This window comes from Protomyctophum bolini, assembly GCF_963924005.1.
Source record: "Protomyctophum bolini genome assembly, chromosome: 8".
Lineage (NCBI taxonomy): Eukaryota > Metazoa > Chordata > Actinopteri > Myctophiformes > Myctophidae > Protomyctophum > Protomyctophum bolini.
The window spans coordinates 44,835,313-44,856,010 of NC_137869.1; the positions used below are offsets into that span (position 1 = coordinate 44,835,313).

Consider the following 20,698-nt stretch of genomic DNA (forward strand, 5'->3'; position numbering starts at 1 on the left):
AAAACAGTACAGTAGTACAGTACAGTGCATCCCGTGGATGCAGAGGTCGTTGTTTTATTGCGTCCCTTAAAGGACCATATATATATCATATAACTCACTAATAATCATGAAAGAAATGGCGCAATTCTTTTCTACTCGGTCTGTGTCTCATAGGAGGGCTGTGGGCAGTTCAGAAACCGTCTTCCAGTGACATCATCGATGGGGAATACAAGCTAATAAAAAACTGCAGGCTTTCTAGTCCTGAAAAGTTGCAATGCGAAAATGGAAGCCATATCGTTCTCACGATAATGAAACTCTAAACATTTTTGTAAAAAAAATTAGAATCTGATCTCAGGTCAGAATGGGTTAAAAAAATCGGAATCTAGAAGGCATTTGTAGAATGTACTGTAAATGTTTATTTTCCTAAAATCTTCTCATCCGTCCGTCGGTTTCACCCATGTTACTTGCAATGTGTCGTGACAATAACAATTGATTGATTGATTGATTGGTGCCAGCTGGACACGGGGCTGCTGTCCGACTGTCTGCCGGAGGTGACCCGGATGGCGCGCAAGTTCACCCACATCTCCACCCTGCTGCAGTACCTCCGCCTCTCCCTGACGTGCATGTGCGAGGCCTGGGAGGACATCCTCATGCAGATGGACCTCCGGCTCACCAAGTTCGTCCAGGTCAGTTCAGTCAGTCAGTCAGTCAGTCAGTCAGTCAGCCAGCCAGTTCAGTCAGTCAGTCAGTCAGTCAGTCAGCCAGCAAGCGGTGTTGTTGTTGTTGTTGTTTTCGTCGACTAAAACTTAAAGATGGAAGATGTTCGTCAACCTTTTTTTTCCACTGAGGAAAACTTAAATGGAAACTTAAATGAAAGCTAGTAAGCTACGATGACTAAAACTAAGACTTAAATATATTTGGACAAATAAAAACTAGACTAAAATGTTAGGAAGCGACTAGTGGACAAGAGTATTCAAGTACAAGTCATTTTACACTTTTACAGCCGATCTACAAGCTCACAACGTGTCGCGACGCGACGCGTTGTGAGCTTGTAGATCGGCTATTTTCAGCAAGTGTAAAAACACTCATTGCGACGGCATCAAGACCCGCCAAAGTATAGTCGACGAAAAAAAGGTAGTCGACGAACATCTTTCGTCTTGGTTTTTAGTCGACGAAAACAACACTGCCTGAGAGACTATATATAACAAACCGTGTTGTTATTTTCTCCATATCTAAAGGAAAAGAACACGAGCACTCAGGTTCAAGATGAATTCCTGGAGCTGCTGTTGTGGGGACAGTCCAGGTGAGACGTGGAGCATTTCCATCCAACCAACCAGCAATGTAGAAATGTACCCTGCAATGTCATTTTAGTCGTCCCCTAGTGCAGTACCATGACTGCCCTGTAGATGGCATCGAAGTGCCTCGTCTTGGAGGAGTTTGGTTGTATGACGTGCTGGTATGGGGAGTTAGAGCTGTTAAAAATCTTTTGAAGTTGACAATTGTGCAAACAATCAACCGATGATTGAATTGTGTCTTTGACGTTGAACATTCGGAAACATGAAACGCGCTCGGTTTTCCATTTAGGCTTTGGAACAAAGAATTCCACACAGAAAATATATATTAATTGATTGATTGAAATATTTATTAACAGTTTGTAGAATTACAGTACATTTCAAGCACACTGTGAGTGGACGACCCAATTAAGCATTACACTTGTTTACAACAGGGTCCACATTGTTCAATTCATCAAAATATCCAAAGTCTTATTACTGAAATATACAAAGAAATAACTGAATATCGTAGAAAATAATGTAATGTGGCCAAACGGGCCTGTCCTTAATTTTAATAATGATAATTAAAACATGTTTTAAAATAGCAATCTACAAGCTCATAACGTGTCGTGAACACAACAGCCTTTAGACTGGCTATTGTTTAGTTTTTAGGGGTTTTCAAAAGATTACAATTTACAATTTAGGCATTTAGCAGACGCTCTTAATCCAGAGCGACTTACATTAAGCAAGAACAAAAAGCATGGGGAATACATCACATAAAAACATTTATCATGAAACATGCGTAAGCTAAGAAAGTAACAGTGGAATATCTATAATGAAACTATACATATAAGCTATACATCTATACTACTATGATATACATTATGTACTATGACGTGCTATGACTACATACAATGCACTTAGATCATACAGACGAATGGAAATCATGACAAATAATTGCAATTGGATTAAAAAGAAAATTGCCAAATAATCAGCCAATTACAGTGTGTAGTCGTGATTGTGACAGGCCTATTATAGATTGTGTCTTGAGTGCATTAAGTTAGTTTCCTCTTGTTTTTTTCTTTTAAGTACGCAACTTGTTTTAAAGTAATAGCAGTTGTCTTAATCAGGGTCTCACTGCGTTTCTCCCTGTTTGCAATGCAGCCCTGAACTGCAGGCCCTGCTAATGAACCAGTTGACTGTGAAGGTGAGTGAATTATAATCAAATCAGATCAGATCAGATCAAACGTTATTTATATAGCACATTTAAAACAGTCAAGATTGACCAAAGTGCTTTCTTTACACGATACAATCTAGAGACGGTTGTGCATACAAAATACAAAAAACATCAAACGAGTAACGACAAGAAATTAAACGGTTCAAATGACAAAGAAAAGAAAGAAATCAGGAAGGATCAAAGGCCATAGAGAAGAGATGAGTCTTGATGAACATTGAGGCCTAAATGTGGCGGTCAGCAGCAGCGGTGAGATACAGGAGAGGTATTCTGTCGTTTTCGTCAACTAAAGCTAAGGCGGAAAAAGGTTCGTCGACTACCTTTTTTCACTGACGAAAAACTAAATGAAAACTAAGCCATGGCGACTAAAACTCAGACTAAATGTATTGACAATTTTGTCAACCGCTAAAAACTGGACTCAAATTTTTTAGGAAGGTACTAGTGGACAAGATATCCAGTATACTGTAAGTCACTTGGTTGCATGGTTGCAAGTGTAAAATCAGCCATTACGACAGCATCAAGGCCCGCCGAAATACATTTTAGTCAACCGACTGTAAGATTTAGTCGAGTGAAATCTTATGGCATTTAGTCGACTAAATCTAGACTAACACTGAAACATTCCAGGGGACTAAAATGTGACGTAAAAGCAAATGAAAACTATTCCAAGAGACTATGACTAAAACTAAAATAGAAACGTGCGTGTCAAAAAACAAACACTGAGAGGCACAGGCAGGAGTAGAAGTGAAAGTCACAGTGAAGCGAGGGGAGCCCGCTGTATATATATCGACCACGCGACGTCCTATACGTCGTCATTTAGTCAACAGGTGGTCCGTGGACCACTGGTGGTCCATGGAAGTATTGCACGTGGTCCCCTGACCATTCATTTACCGACAAATCTGAGGTCCAGGAATTCAACAGACAAAAACGGAGTAAGAATCTCAAGTGCAGCAGGATTGTGCTGGTTGAGTCATTATTCATTATTATTATTATTATTAGGAAATTATGTCGGTCCGTGGACAATTTGTTTGAGAAACAGTGGGGATGTATTCACCCTTTTTTCCTGGGCTGTGTGTGTGTGTGTGTGTGTGCTCCAGTTCCTGTCGATTTGATCCAATGAAACCGGTCAGATGACCGATGATATCCAATGAAATCAACAGGAACTGGAGCGCGCACACACAGCCCAGGGAAAAAGGTTGAACACACATGGGATGCATAGAGAGTGTCACAAAAAGGATCCGCCCATATCTCCACCCAACACAACAGTTTTTTTTTACTTTGTTTTTATTTAAATTTTTCATTAAACGGATGGGTCACATTGGGCATCACAGTACATAATTGTTACAAGTCTTTTGTTACATTTCTTGTCATTAATTTTCACAGTGTAACGGGTCTTTACAGTTCCAGGAGAGTGAGGGAAGCCTCTTTGAGTAGTTTCAGAATGTCTTAGTTTGTTCGTTTCCAGGTATAGGTTTCATGGTAATCACACATAGAAGAGAATAAGACAATAAATAAAGTAAGTAAATTACATAAAAAATAAAATAAAATACGAAGCAAAATGAAGGGTAAACAAAAGACAAAGCAAAAACATGAGCGCAACAGATACATTTATGACATCATTAAATGACACCTCTCATTCTTTCATACAAAAATCCTTCACAAAATATCTATTCCCATGTATAATATCCATTTCAGCCAGTATCTGTAAAACTTTTCTGTGCTTATCCTAACAGCGAAAGTAAGTTCCTCCATTTCGTACAATGGCATGTCCACTCTCCCTTCTTAGGCGGGCCCCAGGTTGATTCTAATAATGGATTTTATTCATAACGCACTTTATATTCGCAAGAATCTCAAAAGTGCTACAACAAAAGAAACGACACACCATTAAAAGCATCTAAAAGAACAGGAACATTTAAAACATAAGGCTATAAAAATGCTTTGGTAAAAAAGGAAAGTTTTTCTAAGTCAGCGTGGGGGGTCCCTGGGTTCACAATCGGTTGAAAACAAACTAAAAAAAGTCAATAGACTTCTCTGGCTCTAAAGTGCTCTAAACAAACAAACATTGTAACATCCCCCCCAAAGAACGATTCTAACGTCGTAAGTGCTCTAAAAACATTTAAAATCCCTTAGTTTTATGCCGTATTTATTGAGGGCTATAGTATATTCAGCTACAGTGTGTAGACAAACATGAGACGCCATCGACGACGGATGGAGAATTGACGTCCTATACGTGGACGAGCAAATTGTCTTATTTCAGTCCTATACACATAAAAAATAAAAAAAAAAGCTTTTTTATTTTTGAAAAAAAAATATGAATAAAAATAAAAAAAAATTTTTTTATAGAAACTGGCAGTCAGGGCCTTTTTGCGCCCCCCCTAGTGGCGATGGAAGAGATAACTGTGACCCGTTTCGATCCTCAGGGCCTGAAGAAGCTGGGCCAGTCCATAGAGTCCTCCTACTCCAGCATCCAGAAGCTCGTCATCAGCCACCTGCAGAGGTATACGTACCTGACCTGAGATCAGATTCTAAAAAAATGTCTGTAATACATCCTGACAGTTTAATTATTAACCCATTCTGACCTGAGATCAGATTCTAAAAAAATGTCTTATTACATCCTGACAGTTTAATTATTAACCCATTCTGACCTGAGATCAGATTCTAAAAAATGTCTTATTACATCCTGACAGTTTAATTATTAACCCATTCTGACCTGAGATCAGATTAAAAAAAATGTCTTATTACATCCTGACCGTTTAATTATTAACCCATTCTGACCTGAGATCAGATTAAAAAAAATGTCTTATTACATCCTGACAGTTTAATTATTAACCCATTCTGACCTGAGATCAGATTCTAAAAGTGTCTTTGATTTTTCAAAAAATAGCAGACCTACAAGCTCGAGTAGGACGATTTTTCAAAAAATAGCAGCTCTACAAGCTCGTAGCGCGCCACCGAGTGGCGCGCTACGAGCTTGTAGAGCTGCTATTTTTCAATAGCTAAAGCATAACATGATGCTAACACCAAAACGGGTTCCCGTTCAGAATGGGTTAAGAAGCGATGCCACCGAAATTGACGCACGGGCAATCCCTATACCACCTCATCTGAATGTCTCTCTCTCTCTCTCTCTCCTCAGTGGCTCTGAGGCCCTGCTGTACCACCTCAGCGAGGTGCAGGGCATGTCTCTGTGGAAGCAGAAGTTTCAGCCCCTGGGCCTGGACGCGGCAGCCATAGAGGGTACGGTAGTCCTTTTTCTCTTTTTTTTTTTACCAGCTACTACGCAGAGAGACTCGGGAGTAGAACCGCTGCTCCTTCGCCTGGAAAGGAGTCAGCTGAGGTGGTTCGGGCATCTGGTTAGGATGCCTCTCGGGCGCCTCCCTAGGGACGTCCCACTGTGGGAGGAGACCCCGGGGGCAGACCAAGGCGCAGTTGGAGGAAACACATCGACTCACTGGCCTTGGAACGTCTCGGAATCCCCCAGGAGGAAGTCACTAATGTTGCTCTGGAGAGGGAAGTCTGGAGCGCTCTGGTGGAGATGTTGCCCCCGCGAAATTTCTTGTTTCGTTCATATTCTTTTGAGTGGTGCGAGCCACTCCTTTAGCGGAGCTATGTGTGTGTAAGTACGTGGCTGCAACACCTAAAGTGGCCAGTAGAGCACACGCACGCACGCACACGCGCACACAGAGAGAGAGAGAGAGGCCAGGGAAGAGTACAGTACAGTACAGTGCTGTACTTCAGACGGGTCTGTTTTTTTATTAGAAGTTAGACATCACAAATATCTGTGTCATTTCAATCACATCATAAATAACAACATTCTTCAGATAAATACAACATTCTTCAGATATACAGTACATGGAATGACAACGTTCTAATAACAATCTAGGTTCATTTGTCTTGCCTACTTTTTATTTATGTTTTCAACCTACACGCATACGATCGCGACCACAGAAAGTAAGAGAGATAAGAAAAGAAAGTAAGAGTAAGGAAAGAAAATAAGATGCGAAAAGAACAATAATAATCGACCATAATAATATGGAAGTAAAGACCACATTGAAGTTCTATCTAACCCAAACAGTGTTTGGTTATTCATTTATTTGTAATTATTATAATTTTTTAATTCCGTAATTTTGAAAATAAATGTTTTTAAAAAAAGTTGTGAAAATAGCCGATCTACAAGCCCCATAACGTGGCGCGAAGCGATGCGCTTTGAGCTTGTAGATCTGCTGTTTTTATCACTAGCTTGGGTCCCCGGGCTATTCTCTCTTTTGGGGTCTCCACCTGTAAAACGTTTGGCAACCGCTGATCTGACTGTCAGGATTTGCGTGACGTACCTGCAGCTATTATGGCTGCCACATCTACAGTGCGATATGTTTTGTTCTTTCAGATGCCATCACAGCCGTGGGCTCCTTCTCTCTGAAAGCCAACGAACTTTTGCAGTGAGTATGAGAAGCTTTTCTTTGACTGTCTTGAAGATTGAATTTTGTAGGCCCGAGTTCAGTGAATTGAATTGATATTCAGCAAGGTTGCTAACTAGGTGCAACTTCCCATAGACGGCCCATTCATCCAAACGGAAAAGTCCAATTGTATTAAACCATTCAGGCCTGACCTCAACATAAAAATAAAAAAAACTTCTAAATCCTCCAGTTTTTTTGAAATAAATATTTTCACGATGTTTCAAAAATAGCCGACCTACAAGCTCGTAGTGCGCCACTCGGTGGCGCGCTTTGAGCTTGTAGATCTGCTATTCTTCAATAGCTAGAGAGCAATAACTAAATTATAACAGTGTTTAAAACACCAAAAGGGGGTTCCCGACCCAACATGGGTTAAACAACGTCAAACTCGCCAACATTGTACAGCTGTACGGAAAGCTTGAATTATCCTCTTTCAATCTGTAAAAGTTTTTGTGTCATAAAAATCCACCGTAGACATGTTATGAGCTACTGCCCGTCAAGGGCAGGTTATTTTTTTTCTAGGTGCTGGAGTTTGGGAGCGCTCGTTGACTATCACTCAACAGCCCATGCGTATACCACCTGTTTTGAATGAGCACATAATGCAGGAGGCAGCAGGAGGTTGCTTTGGTGATAACGAGCGCTTCCAAACTCCGATACAAAAATCACCTGCAAGGAATTCCTTGACCAGGAAGTAGCTCATAACAAGTCTACAGTTTTTTTACGAAACAAACACTTTGCAGATTGAAAGAGGATAATTGAAGCTTTTCGCACAGCTTGCAATGTTGGTGAGTTTGCTGCCACCTTGCTGGCAAGATGGCAGCGGTCTGAATATCTTCAATTGTTTCGTCCCCCCCATGCATGTCTTTTAAGTCCCGTTTTATATTTGTATTTTCCCTCACCAGAGTGATCGACAAAAGCATGAAGAACTTCAAAGCCTTCTTTCGCTGGTTGTACGTCGGTAAGATTCTCGGAGAATTGGACAACAACAAAAGAAAACGTAGCATGTTATCTCTGCTTCCCTGTGTTTGACTTTGACGTGGGGTGCTTTTTTCTCCCCCACACACAGCCATGCTGAGGATGTGTGAGGAGCACGTTCCCCCGGAACTGAATAAGGTGAGACGGGTTTTCTGGAAAAAAGACAAGTTTTCTGAAAAAGCTATGTTTCTATGTCAGTCGTTCGTCGATTTTTCAAAAAATAACAGACCTACAAGCTCGTAGCGCGCCACTCGGTGGCGCGCTATGAGCTTGTGGATCTGCTATTTTTCAATAGCTAAAGCGTAGCATAATGCTAAAACCAAAAGGGTGCACCAGGCGCCAGCTTGGAAGTAGTCATAGGCCACGTTTACATGCAGGGCTGATCATTCCGAATGAATACTTCCGAATAAAATACTTCGGAAAGTAATTATTTTTGCTGCGAGTTTACATGGGGAAATGGTTCATTCCGAATGATGACGTTTACATGGAGATGTGATACAAGACATGATACACGTTAATTCACGTGAAACTATACGCCATCCGTTGGACACATAAAAAAATATAGGCCGTTCATTCATTGCGTGACCGTCTCAACAATACAAAACACTACAGACGAAAGCTTAGACGATACAGTAGCTTTGAGGCTGCTGGTTGGATAGGGGCGGGCATATAATATGTTTACCGTCTTTTTTCATCTGTACTTTATTATCTACAGCACGGCCAGGGCACGCAACACACTGATTATTATTGTATCAAGGGTTGCTCGTTATTTTTGAGAGAGAGAGAGACAGAGACTGTTGAACACACACACACACACACACAGATCAGGGGGATCATCATCTACTGCTGCTCCACGTTTTTATGTGTGGGATTTCGGATCTGCAAAATGCACGAAATAACTCGCTCTATGTGCAAACTCCTCGGCGCGCCTCGGATATGAGCGCCTTGGAGTTGGAGCGCCTTGGAAATGAGCATGCTCAGAAAGGCCAGAATGAACTCTCATCCGAAGCAGTGTATATATATATACACGAGTCCAATTTTCTTTCATTCGCATTGAACGTCGGAAATTAATCCGGCCAGTGACACCGGAATGGTTTTTAAAATCGCATCGGGCATTTTCATTCGGATTTGAGGTTTTGTAGGTGTTCACATGACAACGTTTAATGGGATTTAACTTCTTTTCGGAATTAAGAGGGGGTTGAAAGACCTCATGTAAACGTGGCCAATGTCTCTTGAATAGTTTAAATTTCGTTTTTTTTGGTCACATTTTAGTCACCTGGAATGTTTTAGTGTTCTGCTAGATAATGCTATTTTCAGCATGCAAACCAAGTGTAAAAATACTTACATACTGGATTGGAACATTTTAGTCTAGTATTTATTTGTCGACGAAATCAGTCAGTATATTTAGTCTCGGTTGTAGTCATCGCCCCTTAGTCTTCATGTACAGTAGTTTCCATTTCATTTTCGTCAGCGGAGAAAGGTCGTCGACGAACATTCTCCGTCTTAGTTTTAGTCGAGGAAAACACCACTGAACTTGTTGTTGTTGTTGCTCTCTCAGATGACCCAGAAGGACATCTCCTTCGTGGCGGACTTCCTGTCGGAGCATTTCAGCGAGGTGAGCTCTCCGTGTAAACGCCAACGTTTTTATAGAGCGTCGCAGTCCCGCCCCCTTTCAGAACGACGAGTGGCCCAGGAAATGTATCCCAATGCATTTTTCCCATAGGCTTTTCAAAATGTATTTATTTAAAGACCTTTTAAGCGTCGTACGAAGCCAACTCTTGTCGTGACAAATCATGACAACACACACAATATGTTGGACCAAACAAATAATTACAACAAAAAAGGTTTTTTTCTACTTTCTAATTCTTTTGTTTGGCCCGAAAAATTGTGTTTGTGGTCATGATTCGTCACGACGAGAGTTGGCTTTGTCCGCGGCTTGAACGTCTTTAAATAAATACTTTCAGAAATGTCTATGAGGAAAATGAACGGGGATTTATTTTCCGGGTCTCTCGAGGGGGCGGGACTGCGACGCTCTATAGTTCTCACACATTTTAGTAAAAAAAAAAGGTTTGCCGTTTTATATAATCAACACGTTGATGTCGTCGTGAACAGAACGAAGAGCTGTTTGACCGCAAAGGGAAGTACTTCAACGTGGAGCGCGTGGGCCAGGTATGGGTGCACGTTTTGATGAGTTTTAGCACTATAGCAGTGGTTCCAAAAAGTGGCGTCCCTAGGGGTTCCTTGGGGGGGAGTTCCAGGGCCCCCCCCCCCCCCCAGCTAAATGATAGTTAGGACCATTATGGCTCTGTAACTCGGAGAGTGTACACACACGGAGGAACCAAAAGGACCCTGACGGGTCCATTTGTTACACTCTCAAAATGAACAGTTGGTTCCTCCGCGTCATCAGTGCCCATACCCGAAGGCGGGGTTGGCGAGAGGGCCTTTCTGTGTGGAGTTTGCATGTTCTCCCCGTGTCCCCTAGGGTAGGTACCCTCACAAAAACATGCAGTAATCCTGGTCTCTAAACTGCCTCCCCCTGGCCAGCCGGGGCGCCTGATGGAGGGGAAAGGAACTGGTTGGAATAACGTGTTCCTTCCACGCGCTACGTCCAACCAGGGAAACTCCCCCCTGTCAGGTGTAAAGGAGCAACTTGGACACTCAGGCATGAAGGAAGCATGAGTTAAGTCCGTTGCTCTCCCCAGGTTGGCGGAGGGTGTGTAGAGCCCAGGATCACAGTAGATGATTGGCACAGGGGTGGAAAAATGGGTTACAAAATAAAAAATATATATTTAAAAAAAAAATGAACAGTTGGTGTCCCAGAGATAGAAATGCCAGTAAATGGGGGGACCCGTATAGCCTGATTCAGGTCAAACCGTGGGCCCTTGAAAATGAAAATGGTTGATAACAAGTGTCGTTTTGGGGACCCTTGACAGACATGGAAAAAGTTAGGGAACCACTGCTCTACTGTACTGTATATGCTTCTAAATGTTGTGGAGAGACAGACAGGACGACGTACAGTACGTGTCTCTCACACACGGCATTGCTTTCAATGTTTCCAATGTTTCCAGTACTTGAAGGATGAGGACGACGACCTCGTGTCCCCGCCCAACACCAGTGGGAACCAGTGGGTGAAGTTCTTACAGGAGAGCACTCACTTGAAAGGTGATTTTGGACAGATAATAACTGGAAAAACGTTTTTGATTGATTGATTGAAATATTTATTAACAGTTGTCAGTTTGTAGAATTACAGTACATTTCAAGCACAAAACTCAATACAAAGACTGTTAACTGTGAGTGGACGACCCAGTTAAGCATTACACTTGTTTACAACGGGGTCCACATTGTTCAATTCATCAAAACATTTAGAGACATACAAATAGACACTTCTATGTAGTTAAAAAACAGAACAGGAATTAATCGTATAGGAAGCAAAAAGGGAAAAGATACATATACAGTGAGGGGAAAAGGGGGGGGGGGGCAGAGTCACAATTGACTGTCAATTGACAAGCCATCGCCACTCAACGCTGATTGACACCTGGCAATCTCCCTGCTCACCACTGAAATTGCCACAGGTGTGTGTGTGTGTGAATCAGTGTTGAGTGGTGATGGCTTGTCAATTGGCACCCCAAATAAGCTCCTGTGGAAACCGTTACAAAACATATGAAATAAGTGCACTGACACGTTTAATATATGTTTTGAGGGGGCGCCCCTCCTATATATACAGGTTTTTTTTTTAGTTCGATGTTTGTTTTAAAAAAACGCCATTCACGCAATGAAGGGAAGCTTTACGTCATCTTGTCCCTAGCGCAAACATTGAATGCCATTAACGATAAAGAGAATGTAATGTTTGTTTTGGTCATCGTTTGTTTTACATCACCATTACACCGCCTTCTGCTTTAGCTATTGATAAATAGCAGATCCACAAGCTCATAGCGCGCCACCGAGTGGCGCGCTACTAGCTTGTAGGTCTGCTATTTTGGAAAAATCGAAGAACGACTGACATAGAAACTTAGCCTTTTCAGAAAACTGATATTTCACTCAAGGTTTTGTTTGGTGATGCTCGGTTGTGGTTGTCGTGTTTTGCTGGTGAGCCCACTGCTGTTCCCCTCCTATGTATCCCCAGACACTGAACTCTCTCCTGTGTGTTTGCTACTTTGCTTCGTGTAGCGAGCCCGCTGCTCTTCCCCTCGTATCCCCAGAAGTCTCTGCACTTCGTCAAGAGGATGATGGAGAGTGTGATTGAGTCGTGTCTGCGGAAGCCTGCGGTGAGTGTTGACAGTGAAGTCTGTCGAACAGACTCGACACTTTCTCTTTGACGGCCATGAATTCTGTCAGTATATCCTGACTCTGGCCTGCCTCCGAATGTAGTTCTGCAGGCTCCTGGGGGCTTTTTTTTTTTTTTTTTTTTACTGTTTCTGGTTTCTCTCTATACTTGAAAAGGATGTTAGCCATGTTGTTCAACCTGCTGGCATCTCTGTTGTGTGAATGTTCAGAAATCTTCTATTTTTGTATAGTACTGTAAGTATATATACATATATATATATATATATATATATACAGGGCTTACGTGGCCATACATGTACATTTTTTCAACTCTTTTTCTTGTTTGTTCTCTGCCTTGTAAAGCATGTTGCGGTGCATTTCTGTCATGAAAGGTGCTACATATATTTTTTTTTAATTATAAGTGCAATTCAATAAGTCAGAAATTATAATTCAATTGTGGCAACAATGACAACACACTATCTCCAATTTGATGTCTCGCTTGTCCATATACAGCTATCCATTATACTGTGTGATTCAGAGGCATTTTAATAGCTTTATTTTAATAATAACTGTGCATTTGCTTGTGTTGTTGTTGTTGTTCATGCAGGAAGTCATTGGGAAGTCTGTCAAGCAGGCCGTCTGCTTGCCCCTCTACATGGCACAGAGGTATATGGTTGATCAATTATGACTTCACACAGACTGTATCGGCTTACATCGTGCTTCAATAACAATAAGCTATGTTTGTGTTTTGAATGTTTTGCTGCGTGTGTGTGTGTGTGTGTGTGTGTGTGTGTGTGTGTTTTTTTGGAGCCCCGGCGTCCCTCCCCCCAAAGGACCACAATGGCTTTTTTTTGTGTTTCTATCCTTTTTTATCCACTTTAAATCAATCAATCAATCAATCAATCAAAAGTTTGTTTGCTCCAGCTGTTGCCTCGTGGACGTAACACTTTCTTTTGCACCGCATATCTAACCTCATTTACATACAGTACCCTCTCAGAGTTACAGACCTGTAAAGAGTCCATTTGGTTCCATTTGTACGCGACTCTCTCTGGTTCCCGTGCCATGTTTTCGGTTTTCTCCTTGCTCTCTCCGTGTCTCCGCCTCTGCTTTTTTGTTTTCCTTTCCCGGAAAACAACAACATGATAGAACTTGCACACTCACTCGCCCACGTCTTCTACACAGCTGTAGCCAATTGTGATGTGACAATAACAATTGATTGTGGCTCTCTTCTCGTCCCGTGCAGCTCTGACAAGGCTCCGAGACTGTTTGAACTCCCGTCTCTGTAAGTGAAAACGACAGCCATTCTATAGTGTTGATTTTGACACCCCATTTAGTTTTTAGTCTTTTGAAATAAAATCACCTTTTTTCAGTAGTGTAAAGCGATTCCATAGCAACATATGTTATAATGGGGTTAACCCATTCTGGACGGGAACCCCTTTTTGTGTTTTAAGCATTATGTTATGCTTTAGCTATTGGAAAAATCTTGAAAATGTGACGCAAATCTTTGAATATATATATTCTCTCAGAGCCAACGTTTTAACTCAAATCTTTGAATATATATAATCTCAGTCAGAGCCAACGTTTGAACTCAAATCTCTGAATATATATTCCCTCAGAACCAACGTTTGAACTCAAATCTCTGAATATATATATTCTCTCAGAGCCAACGTTTTAACTCAAATCTTTTGCTTCATGACACGCAGGTGGAACGACAGGAAAGCCAACATGCACTACGTCGTGTTCTGCATGCCGGAGGTCTCGCCCTGCAAGCTCTACCTGCTGCGGCGCGCCACGGACCCACACAGGTGAGCGTCGTTCTGGGTTAACGACCGCTCCGCTCTTGGAACAGACCGACGATGGGCTAATCAAACCCTCGGAGCACCTGCTGCGCCCCGCTTGATTTACCGCCGTTTCCAACATGACAGCCATGTAAACACACACGCACACACACACACACACACACGCACACGATGTCATTTACAGCTATAGAACATTGCTCTCCAAAATGTTTTTTTTTTAAACATTTGAGCGAGAAATAGACCCGGAAATGGATTCCATTTGATCAACTCACTTCGTTGTAGACGCCGGCCAAGTGCGACACTTATGGAATACTTTAATTATACGGTATACTGGCAAGCAAGGTTATACGTACCTCGTTTTGTTGTGTTTTGGGGTCAATTTATTAATTTATGTATTAAGTAGCCGTGTGATAAGCAGGATAATATCTGGCTGGACCTGGTCACTGTCGGGATATACTAATTCACCTTCAGGGGTGATTAACCCATTCTGTGCGGGAACCCCTTTTGGTGTTAGCATTATGCTATGCTTTAGCTATTGAAAAATAGCAGACCTACAAGCTCATAGCGCGCCACCGAGTGGCGCGCTACGAGCTTGTAGGTCTGCTATTTTTTGACAAGTGACATGAAAGTGTTTGAGAAGGACTGCCATAGACAATTTTTTTACTTTTTCCAAGTAAACAGTCTTTAGAAGACATTTTGCAGGTCAAAATGGGGTTTTAACCACGTCTGTGGTTAAACCCAACCCCCCTGTGGGGTGAATTATCTCCCGACAGTGACCGCCGGTCGGTTCCTATTATAATAGGCAGACATTATCCTCTTATATACTTGTTCACTCTCTATGCTCTTGTGTGTGTGGTTTTTCTCCTCCCCGCACAGACCCGTTCCCAACGGTCTCATGGCGGTCGACCTGAGCAACGTCCTCAGCCACCGCATGGACTCGGACGGCGGTGAAGGCGCGAGCGCTGGAGTCCGGTGAGGGACTTTTTCTACGGCTCTGGTTTTCATGCCATGTTTTCGGTTTTCTCCTTGCTCTCTGCCTGTGTCTCTGAAATCTTATTTGTTTCCTTTCCTGAAAACGACAACATAATAGAACTTGCACACTCGCCCACGTCTTCTACACACCTGCAACCAATTGTGAAGTGACAATACAATTGATTGTGGATCTCTTCTGATTGTGGAGTCCGTCTTCACACACTTGAGCCCTATAGTATCTGGGCATGTCGTAGTAGGGTAACAACAAGACAACTCACCCCGTTTCAGTTTTCCTCCCAGAATTTCCCTCCCAGTGAGGGGTGGGAGAGGCTGGACAGCAGACGGCTGGACTTTGGATTTCTCTCTAACTATAAACTAAAACGAATATAATTTATGAAAAGCTACTATACAGTGAATTCTGTTCACAGAAGTTGTTGTAGGATATGTGAGGATTATCTGACGAGGTACCATTTGAGTGGGCAAAACCTTACATAATACAAAATTGTTTATAGGGTCAATATAAGTAAAATAATATAGCCTTTCCACAGGAGTATCTTTTTATATTTTTCCAAAAAGAATACAAACGGCCAATAGCATAATTACAAATTTATCCCCCCCCTCACTGGTGAAAGTTCCGGGAGGAAAAACGGGGCAAGCACCGGGGGTGAGTTGTCCAGTATTCTGTCATAGTAGAGAGAGAGTATGCACATTATGTGTCACTTTTACACCAGGACACGCCCCTTTAGCACTTTTCCTGCGCACACTTCCACCCCTCTTGCACACACACACTTGGGGCTGCAATGAGCCAATGGGACATCTATTTTTTTTAAATTATAAATATCTATCTACCACCTGTGTCTGAATGTCACATGATGCAGGAGGCAAAGCAGGGCGTTTAAAAACGAGCGCTTCCAAACTCTGACACTTTATTAGGAAAAATAATAATCACCCGCACGGAATTTCTTGACGGAAAGAAGTAGCTCATAACACGTTTACGGTGGGGGTTTTTTATTTTTATGAAAAGAGGATAATTATACAACAGGTCGTTTCGAGGACGCAATCAGGTTTTTAGTCGAAACGGCCTTCTAGCCGTGGTTCAAAACGAGCACCGCTCCGCAGTAATCAAAACAAAGAATTCAGCTGCTATGTTTTCCCAGAGCGCTAGCAAACTCGGTGGCTATAGGCTAGCTATAGTTTCTTGGGACATTTGTGGTCGTAGTGACTACGTCTATCATTCAAAAAAAAAAGTTTTTTCAGCGATTTTCTTAGTTTTAAGGGTAACTGTTGTATAATTGCAACGTTACACTCCAGGGGGTGGTTTAGCGTCATCAATGCACGCCTGCGATGCTGCGGTAACGAGCCTGCCGGGGGCGAGTTCCGAAAGCACCGCAGACGTTACCCTCTCGTGTAAAATTTAGCTTAACCCATTCTGGTGTTAGCATCATGTCGTGCTTTAGCTATCGAAAAATAGCAGACCTACAAGCTCATAGCGCGCCACCGAGTGGCGCGCTACGAGCTTGTAGGTCTGCTATTTTTTTGAAAAATCGAAGAAACGACTGACATTTTTTTAGAATCTGATCTCAGGTCAAGAATGGGTTATAATCAGAACAGTGTGTGTGTGTGTGTGTGTGTGTCCGGTGGAAACCTCGTATGAATCTGATCTCGGGTCAGAATGGGTTTAACCGTTTGCTTCCCCGCTATAGGCCTGACTGCGCGTACGGCTGCCTGGACGCGCGGTTCTACGACGACGAGACGCTGACGGTGGTGCTGCGCGCCGTCGTCCCCGAGGAGGAGGACGAGGAGAGCAAGGGGCGTGTCCTCGCTCAGCTGCCCCTCGGCGCCGCCCTCCGCTCGGACGCCCACTTCACCTGGGACCCGGCTCTCAGGTGAAGTGTGTGTGTGTGTGTGTGTGTGTGTGGGATAATTGAGATGGAGAGAGTGATGAATGAAGGAGAGGGTGGGGTTCACGTGCGTGCATGTGTATTTGAGTCACTAATGAACTGTTCTCTACACGTTCACAGTTAGGGCTAACTAATATTAACAGACAATTCATTCAGATAATAGATTCACACGGGTGCACGCACACACACACACACACACACACACACACACACACGCACTTCTTTTTTTAATATGGACGATGTGTCGATTTCCCGTGTCATGGCAGGTTGGACCTGCAGGGCGGCGCCATCCCCTGCCAGGGTCTGGTGCTGGAGAACCAGTGGAGAGACCTGGAGAACATGAAGGCTCAGTTCGTGGCCGTCAACGGCATCCGCAAAGTGGCTTGTGTGGTACGTTTTTAACCCATTCTGACCTGAGATCAGATAAAAAAAAGATATGTAATTGGCCTCCGACACCCTCATCTGAAAATTTGTTGTTCCAGGGACCACCCCAGAAGCAAAGATTTGAGTTAAAAAAAACATTCGCTCTGAAAGAATATATTCAAACATTTGGGCCACATTTTCATGATTAAAAAATATATATATAGCAGACCTACAAGCTCGTAGCGTGCCACGCTATGAGCTTGTAGATCTAATGGGTTAAGTGTTGGTATTTGGGAGGGGTTTTTAATTAGTCTTCTCGGTAGCTGAGCAGTGAGCACCCGCCGCCTAACGGAAAGCTATACAGAGGAAGCGCACCTGCTTCTTTCTTACTTGTAGGTCCTCTATTTTGCTATTTTTGATAACAAGTGGCTTGTGTGGTATATCTGGTTAATAGTGGCCACTATTTCCCCTTTTAACTCTTGGCAACAGGTGGATAAGGTTCATTTAGTTTCTCACCTGGGACCTTATTGGTTTGTTGTATATTATGGGGTACATAATAGGACAAATTCTACAAATGCCTTCTAAATCCTGACAGTTTTCTGACAAACCTCACGTTTCTGTGTCAGTGGTTCTCAACCTTTTTCCCACGTCGAGGTCAAGGAACCCCCAGAGTTATCCGTATTTGACCCCCATGGTGTTCCCGGGACCCCCCGCGCAGAAGCAGCGATTTGAGTTACAAGCGTGTGCTCTGAAAGAATATATATTCAAAGATTTGTGCCACATTTTCACAATTTCACGATCCACGATCCATTAGCTCGAGTGCCGCGCTATGAGCTTGTAGATCTGCTACATTCCCCCGGAACAATATATTTTGAGACGCCAAATTACATAATAATTCTAGGGGGGCCTTGACATGAAACAATGTTTGATGAGAACCACTGACATAGAAACATGAGGAGGTTCTTCAGAAAAGTTTTAGGATTTTTTGAAAAAAAGTGGTACTCTAAACGGCTTTAAAAAGGGGACTGACGATTGGATGGAAACAGCAGTTCCTAGTCACGCCGTGAGGAGGGTGAGGGCGACGCGTTGGGAGCTCCACAACTTACACAAAACTGATATTTAGCAATATCTAGTTTTGAAAATAGGACCCTTATTATTACCAACCAGGCTCAAGAGCAGTTTTCTTCCCCAGGCCGTATAAGACTGCTAAACAAAATGAACAATGCACTTTATTCATGTATCAAGGACTTGTGTGTCTGTGTTCCTTTTTAAAACCTTTTACATGGGTTTTATCTGAGTTGTTTTTAACCTTTTTAAATAACCTTTTAAATGGGGTTGCACTGTTATTCATATGTTATTGTGTATTGTGGAGCACCCCAACCGAAGTTTTTCACAATGCTGTACATCTGTGTGACAATAAAACTCTTGAATCTTTAAAAATAATCTTGAAATCACGCGTTTGTTTTTTTCTCTCTCTCTCTCTCTCTCTCTCTCTCTCTCTCTCTCTCTCTCTCAGCTGAGTGCCAACCTGAGGCACGTCCGAGTGTACGAGATGGACGTGGAGGACGAGGAGGACGAGGAGGGCGGCGAGTCGCAGAACGCCAGCGCTGACCAGGAGGACCTGGAGACCTCCATGGTGGTGGCGGTGCAGCAGGGGGGGGGGGAGGTGGCGGTGGAGGAGGCGGGGCCTGAGGCGGCGTCAGCGGCGGCGGCGGCGGACAGCGGCGTAGGAGCTTTAGAGCGAAGCGCCGGAGAGCGTCTGGAGTCGGAGGAGTCCCTGGAGCTCTCGTAGAGAGAGGAAGCACTTTGCTTCACCGTTGCGTTAACCCATTCTGACCTGAGATCAGATTTCGTACGAGGTTTCCACTGGACACACACTGGTCTGATGAACCCATTCTGACCTGAGATCAGATTCTAAAAATGTCAGTCGCTCTTCGATTTTTCAAAAATAGCAGACCTACAAGCTCGTAGCGCGCCACTCGGTGGCGCGCTATGAGCTTGTAGATCTGCTATTTTTCAATAGCTAAAGCATAACATGATGCTAACACCAAAATGGGTTCCCGGTCAGAATGGGTTAAACCCCCGAACGGGCACGTCCCTATTCTGGGGCATCGTGTAACCGAATGGTTGTGTTCCGGCTATATACGGGCAGGCGCAAAAGTGTGCGAGCAAGCGCTTAACATGCGTCTTTATGCGTCGCCGTCACGTCAAAAGCTTCCGCTGACGACGAATGGTCGACTGCGTCTTTGCGTCTGCCCCCCCCCCCAGTGGTGTGAACGCAAGAATAATAGTATAGGCAGATAGAGTGAGGCCTATAAGGGCCGATTCATACTCCTATTTTACCCGCTGTGTAGTGCCGAAATGATTTCGGAAGAGGCGACTTTAGGACGGTACCCCCACCCCCCCCCCCCCCCGAACCTCAAATGACGTCACATTGTAGGCGAAACCGACTTTTATTTGGCTCTGAAATAGGAGAATGAATCGCGCCTTAGTGTTCAGTATTTGGTTTTGAGAGGTTAACAGTTGACACACAGTCATGTGACACTGTGTGTTCACTATGTCTGAAAGAATGTTTACATGTTAATAAAACAAAAAGTGTTTTGATACGTTTGTGTTCATGTTTAATTCAACTTATTTTTTTCTTCCATTTTGGTCATCGGTTCACTATGTAAACGTTGCACTCCGTGTGCATAAAAAAACATTGCTAAATAAATATTACATAGTTATGACCAGAAAAAGGTATAGGTGGATGCCAATTAGCTTATTCTGCCAGTACCATTTCCACATATGGTGTATATGCAAATAAAGGAAACTAATTTATATTCCGAGAAAAACAAAGCTACAAGTGTGCAAATCTATTGTAATGAGGCAGTCTCTGTGTCATTCTGTCGAGTGTCCACCAGAGGGTGATACAAAAAAAGCAATACAAACTTTGTATTGAGACTTGTCACTGATATGTAGCCTTGGAAACCCTAACACGGGGATGAGACCTCCATGCTATGTTTATGTTGTTGGTTTTTCATAGTGCAGGCTACATGAATGTTATTCACAAATGTTTAGGCGCGTGAACAGGCCTATGGGCGCTATTAAAACAAAACAAAAAATACCAAACTATCCTTTAGCTATCTGGAGCAAGTGTTCAGTTGGTGTTGGTGTTCCCTGTGTTTAAAATGGGAATCCTCCCACATTAAGCCAAGGCCTATTCATACTCCAGTTTTACGTGATAATGTGACCACCGAAACGGTGGTTAGTAAAAAAAAAAAAACTGAGATGTTTGGGTGAGCGGTGAGTCGCTTACCACCTTGACATGCAAAAGTTTGGGAACTATATACTGTCTTAGAGATGTGTTTGTGTGAGCGCGCTGCTGAGCACTGTGGCGTGAAGTCATGATGTCGTTTTGGGTGATCACCTTATCACCTAATGAATAGGCTTTTTAGAACACTGCATGTTGGGACAGTAACCTTTGACCTGGTGCCCTGGAATGTTCCCACAGGGA

The 20,698-nt window shown here is 43.0% G+C and overlaps 1 protein-coding gene across 1 annotated transcript in view; it reads left to right on the forward strand.

Annotated features, from left to right (window-relative positions):
- anapc4 (anaphase promoting complex subunit 4) overlaps positions 1–18,994 on the forward strand; it is a gene marked incomplete at its 3' end in the record, with an annotated part of 30,252 nt that extends 11,258 nt beyond the window's left edge. Inside the window, exons 10-28 of the mRNA XM_080770579.1 lie at positions 495–665; positions 1,218–1,282; positions 2,415–2,457; positions 4,902–4,978; positions 5,615–5,715; positions 6,863–6,914; positions 7,832–7,887; positions 7,996–8,042; positions 9,463–9,519; positions 10,017–10,073; positions 10,973–11,066; positions 12,072–12,169; positions 12,775–12,833; positions 13,411–13,449; positions 13,871–13,972; positions 14,843–14,938; positions 16,642–16,824; positions 17,106–17,229; positions 18,719–18,994. Coding sequence (XP_080626705.1) covers positions 495–665; positions 1,218–1,282; positions 2,415–2,457; positions 4,902–4,978; positions 5,615–5,715; positions 6,863–6,914; positions 7,832–7,887; positions 7,996–8,042; positions 9,463–9,519; positions 10,017–10,073; positions 10,973–11,066; positions 12,072–12,169; positions 12,775–12,833; positions 13,411–13,449; positions 13,871–13,972; positions 14,843–14,938; positions 16,642–16,824; positions 17,106–17,229; positions 18,719–18,994 — 1,797 coding nt within the window. The remainder of the gene's footprint in view (positions 1–494; positions 666–1,217; positions 1,283–2,414; positions 2,458–4,901; positions 4,979–5,614; positions 5,716–6,862; positions 6,915–7,831; positions 7,888–7,995; positions 8,043–9,462; positions 9,520–10,016; positions 10,074–10,972; positions 11,067–12,071; positions 12,170–12,774; positions 12,834–13,410; positions 13,450–13,870; positions 13,973–14,842; positions 14,939–16,641; positions 16,825–17,105; positions 17,230–18,718) is intronic.
- Between the last annotated feature and the right edge of the window lie 1,704 nt (positions 18,995–20,698).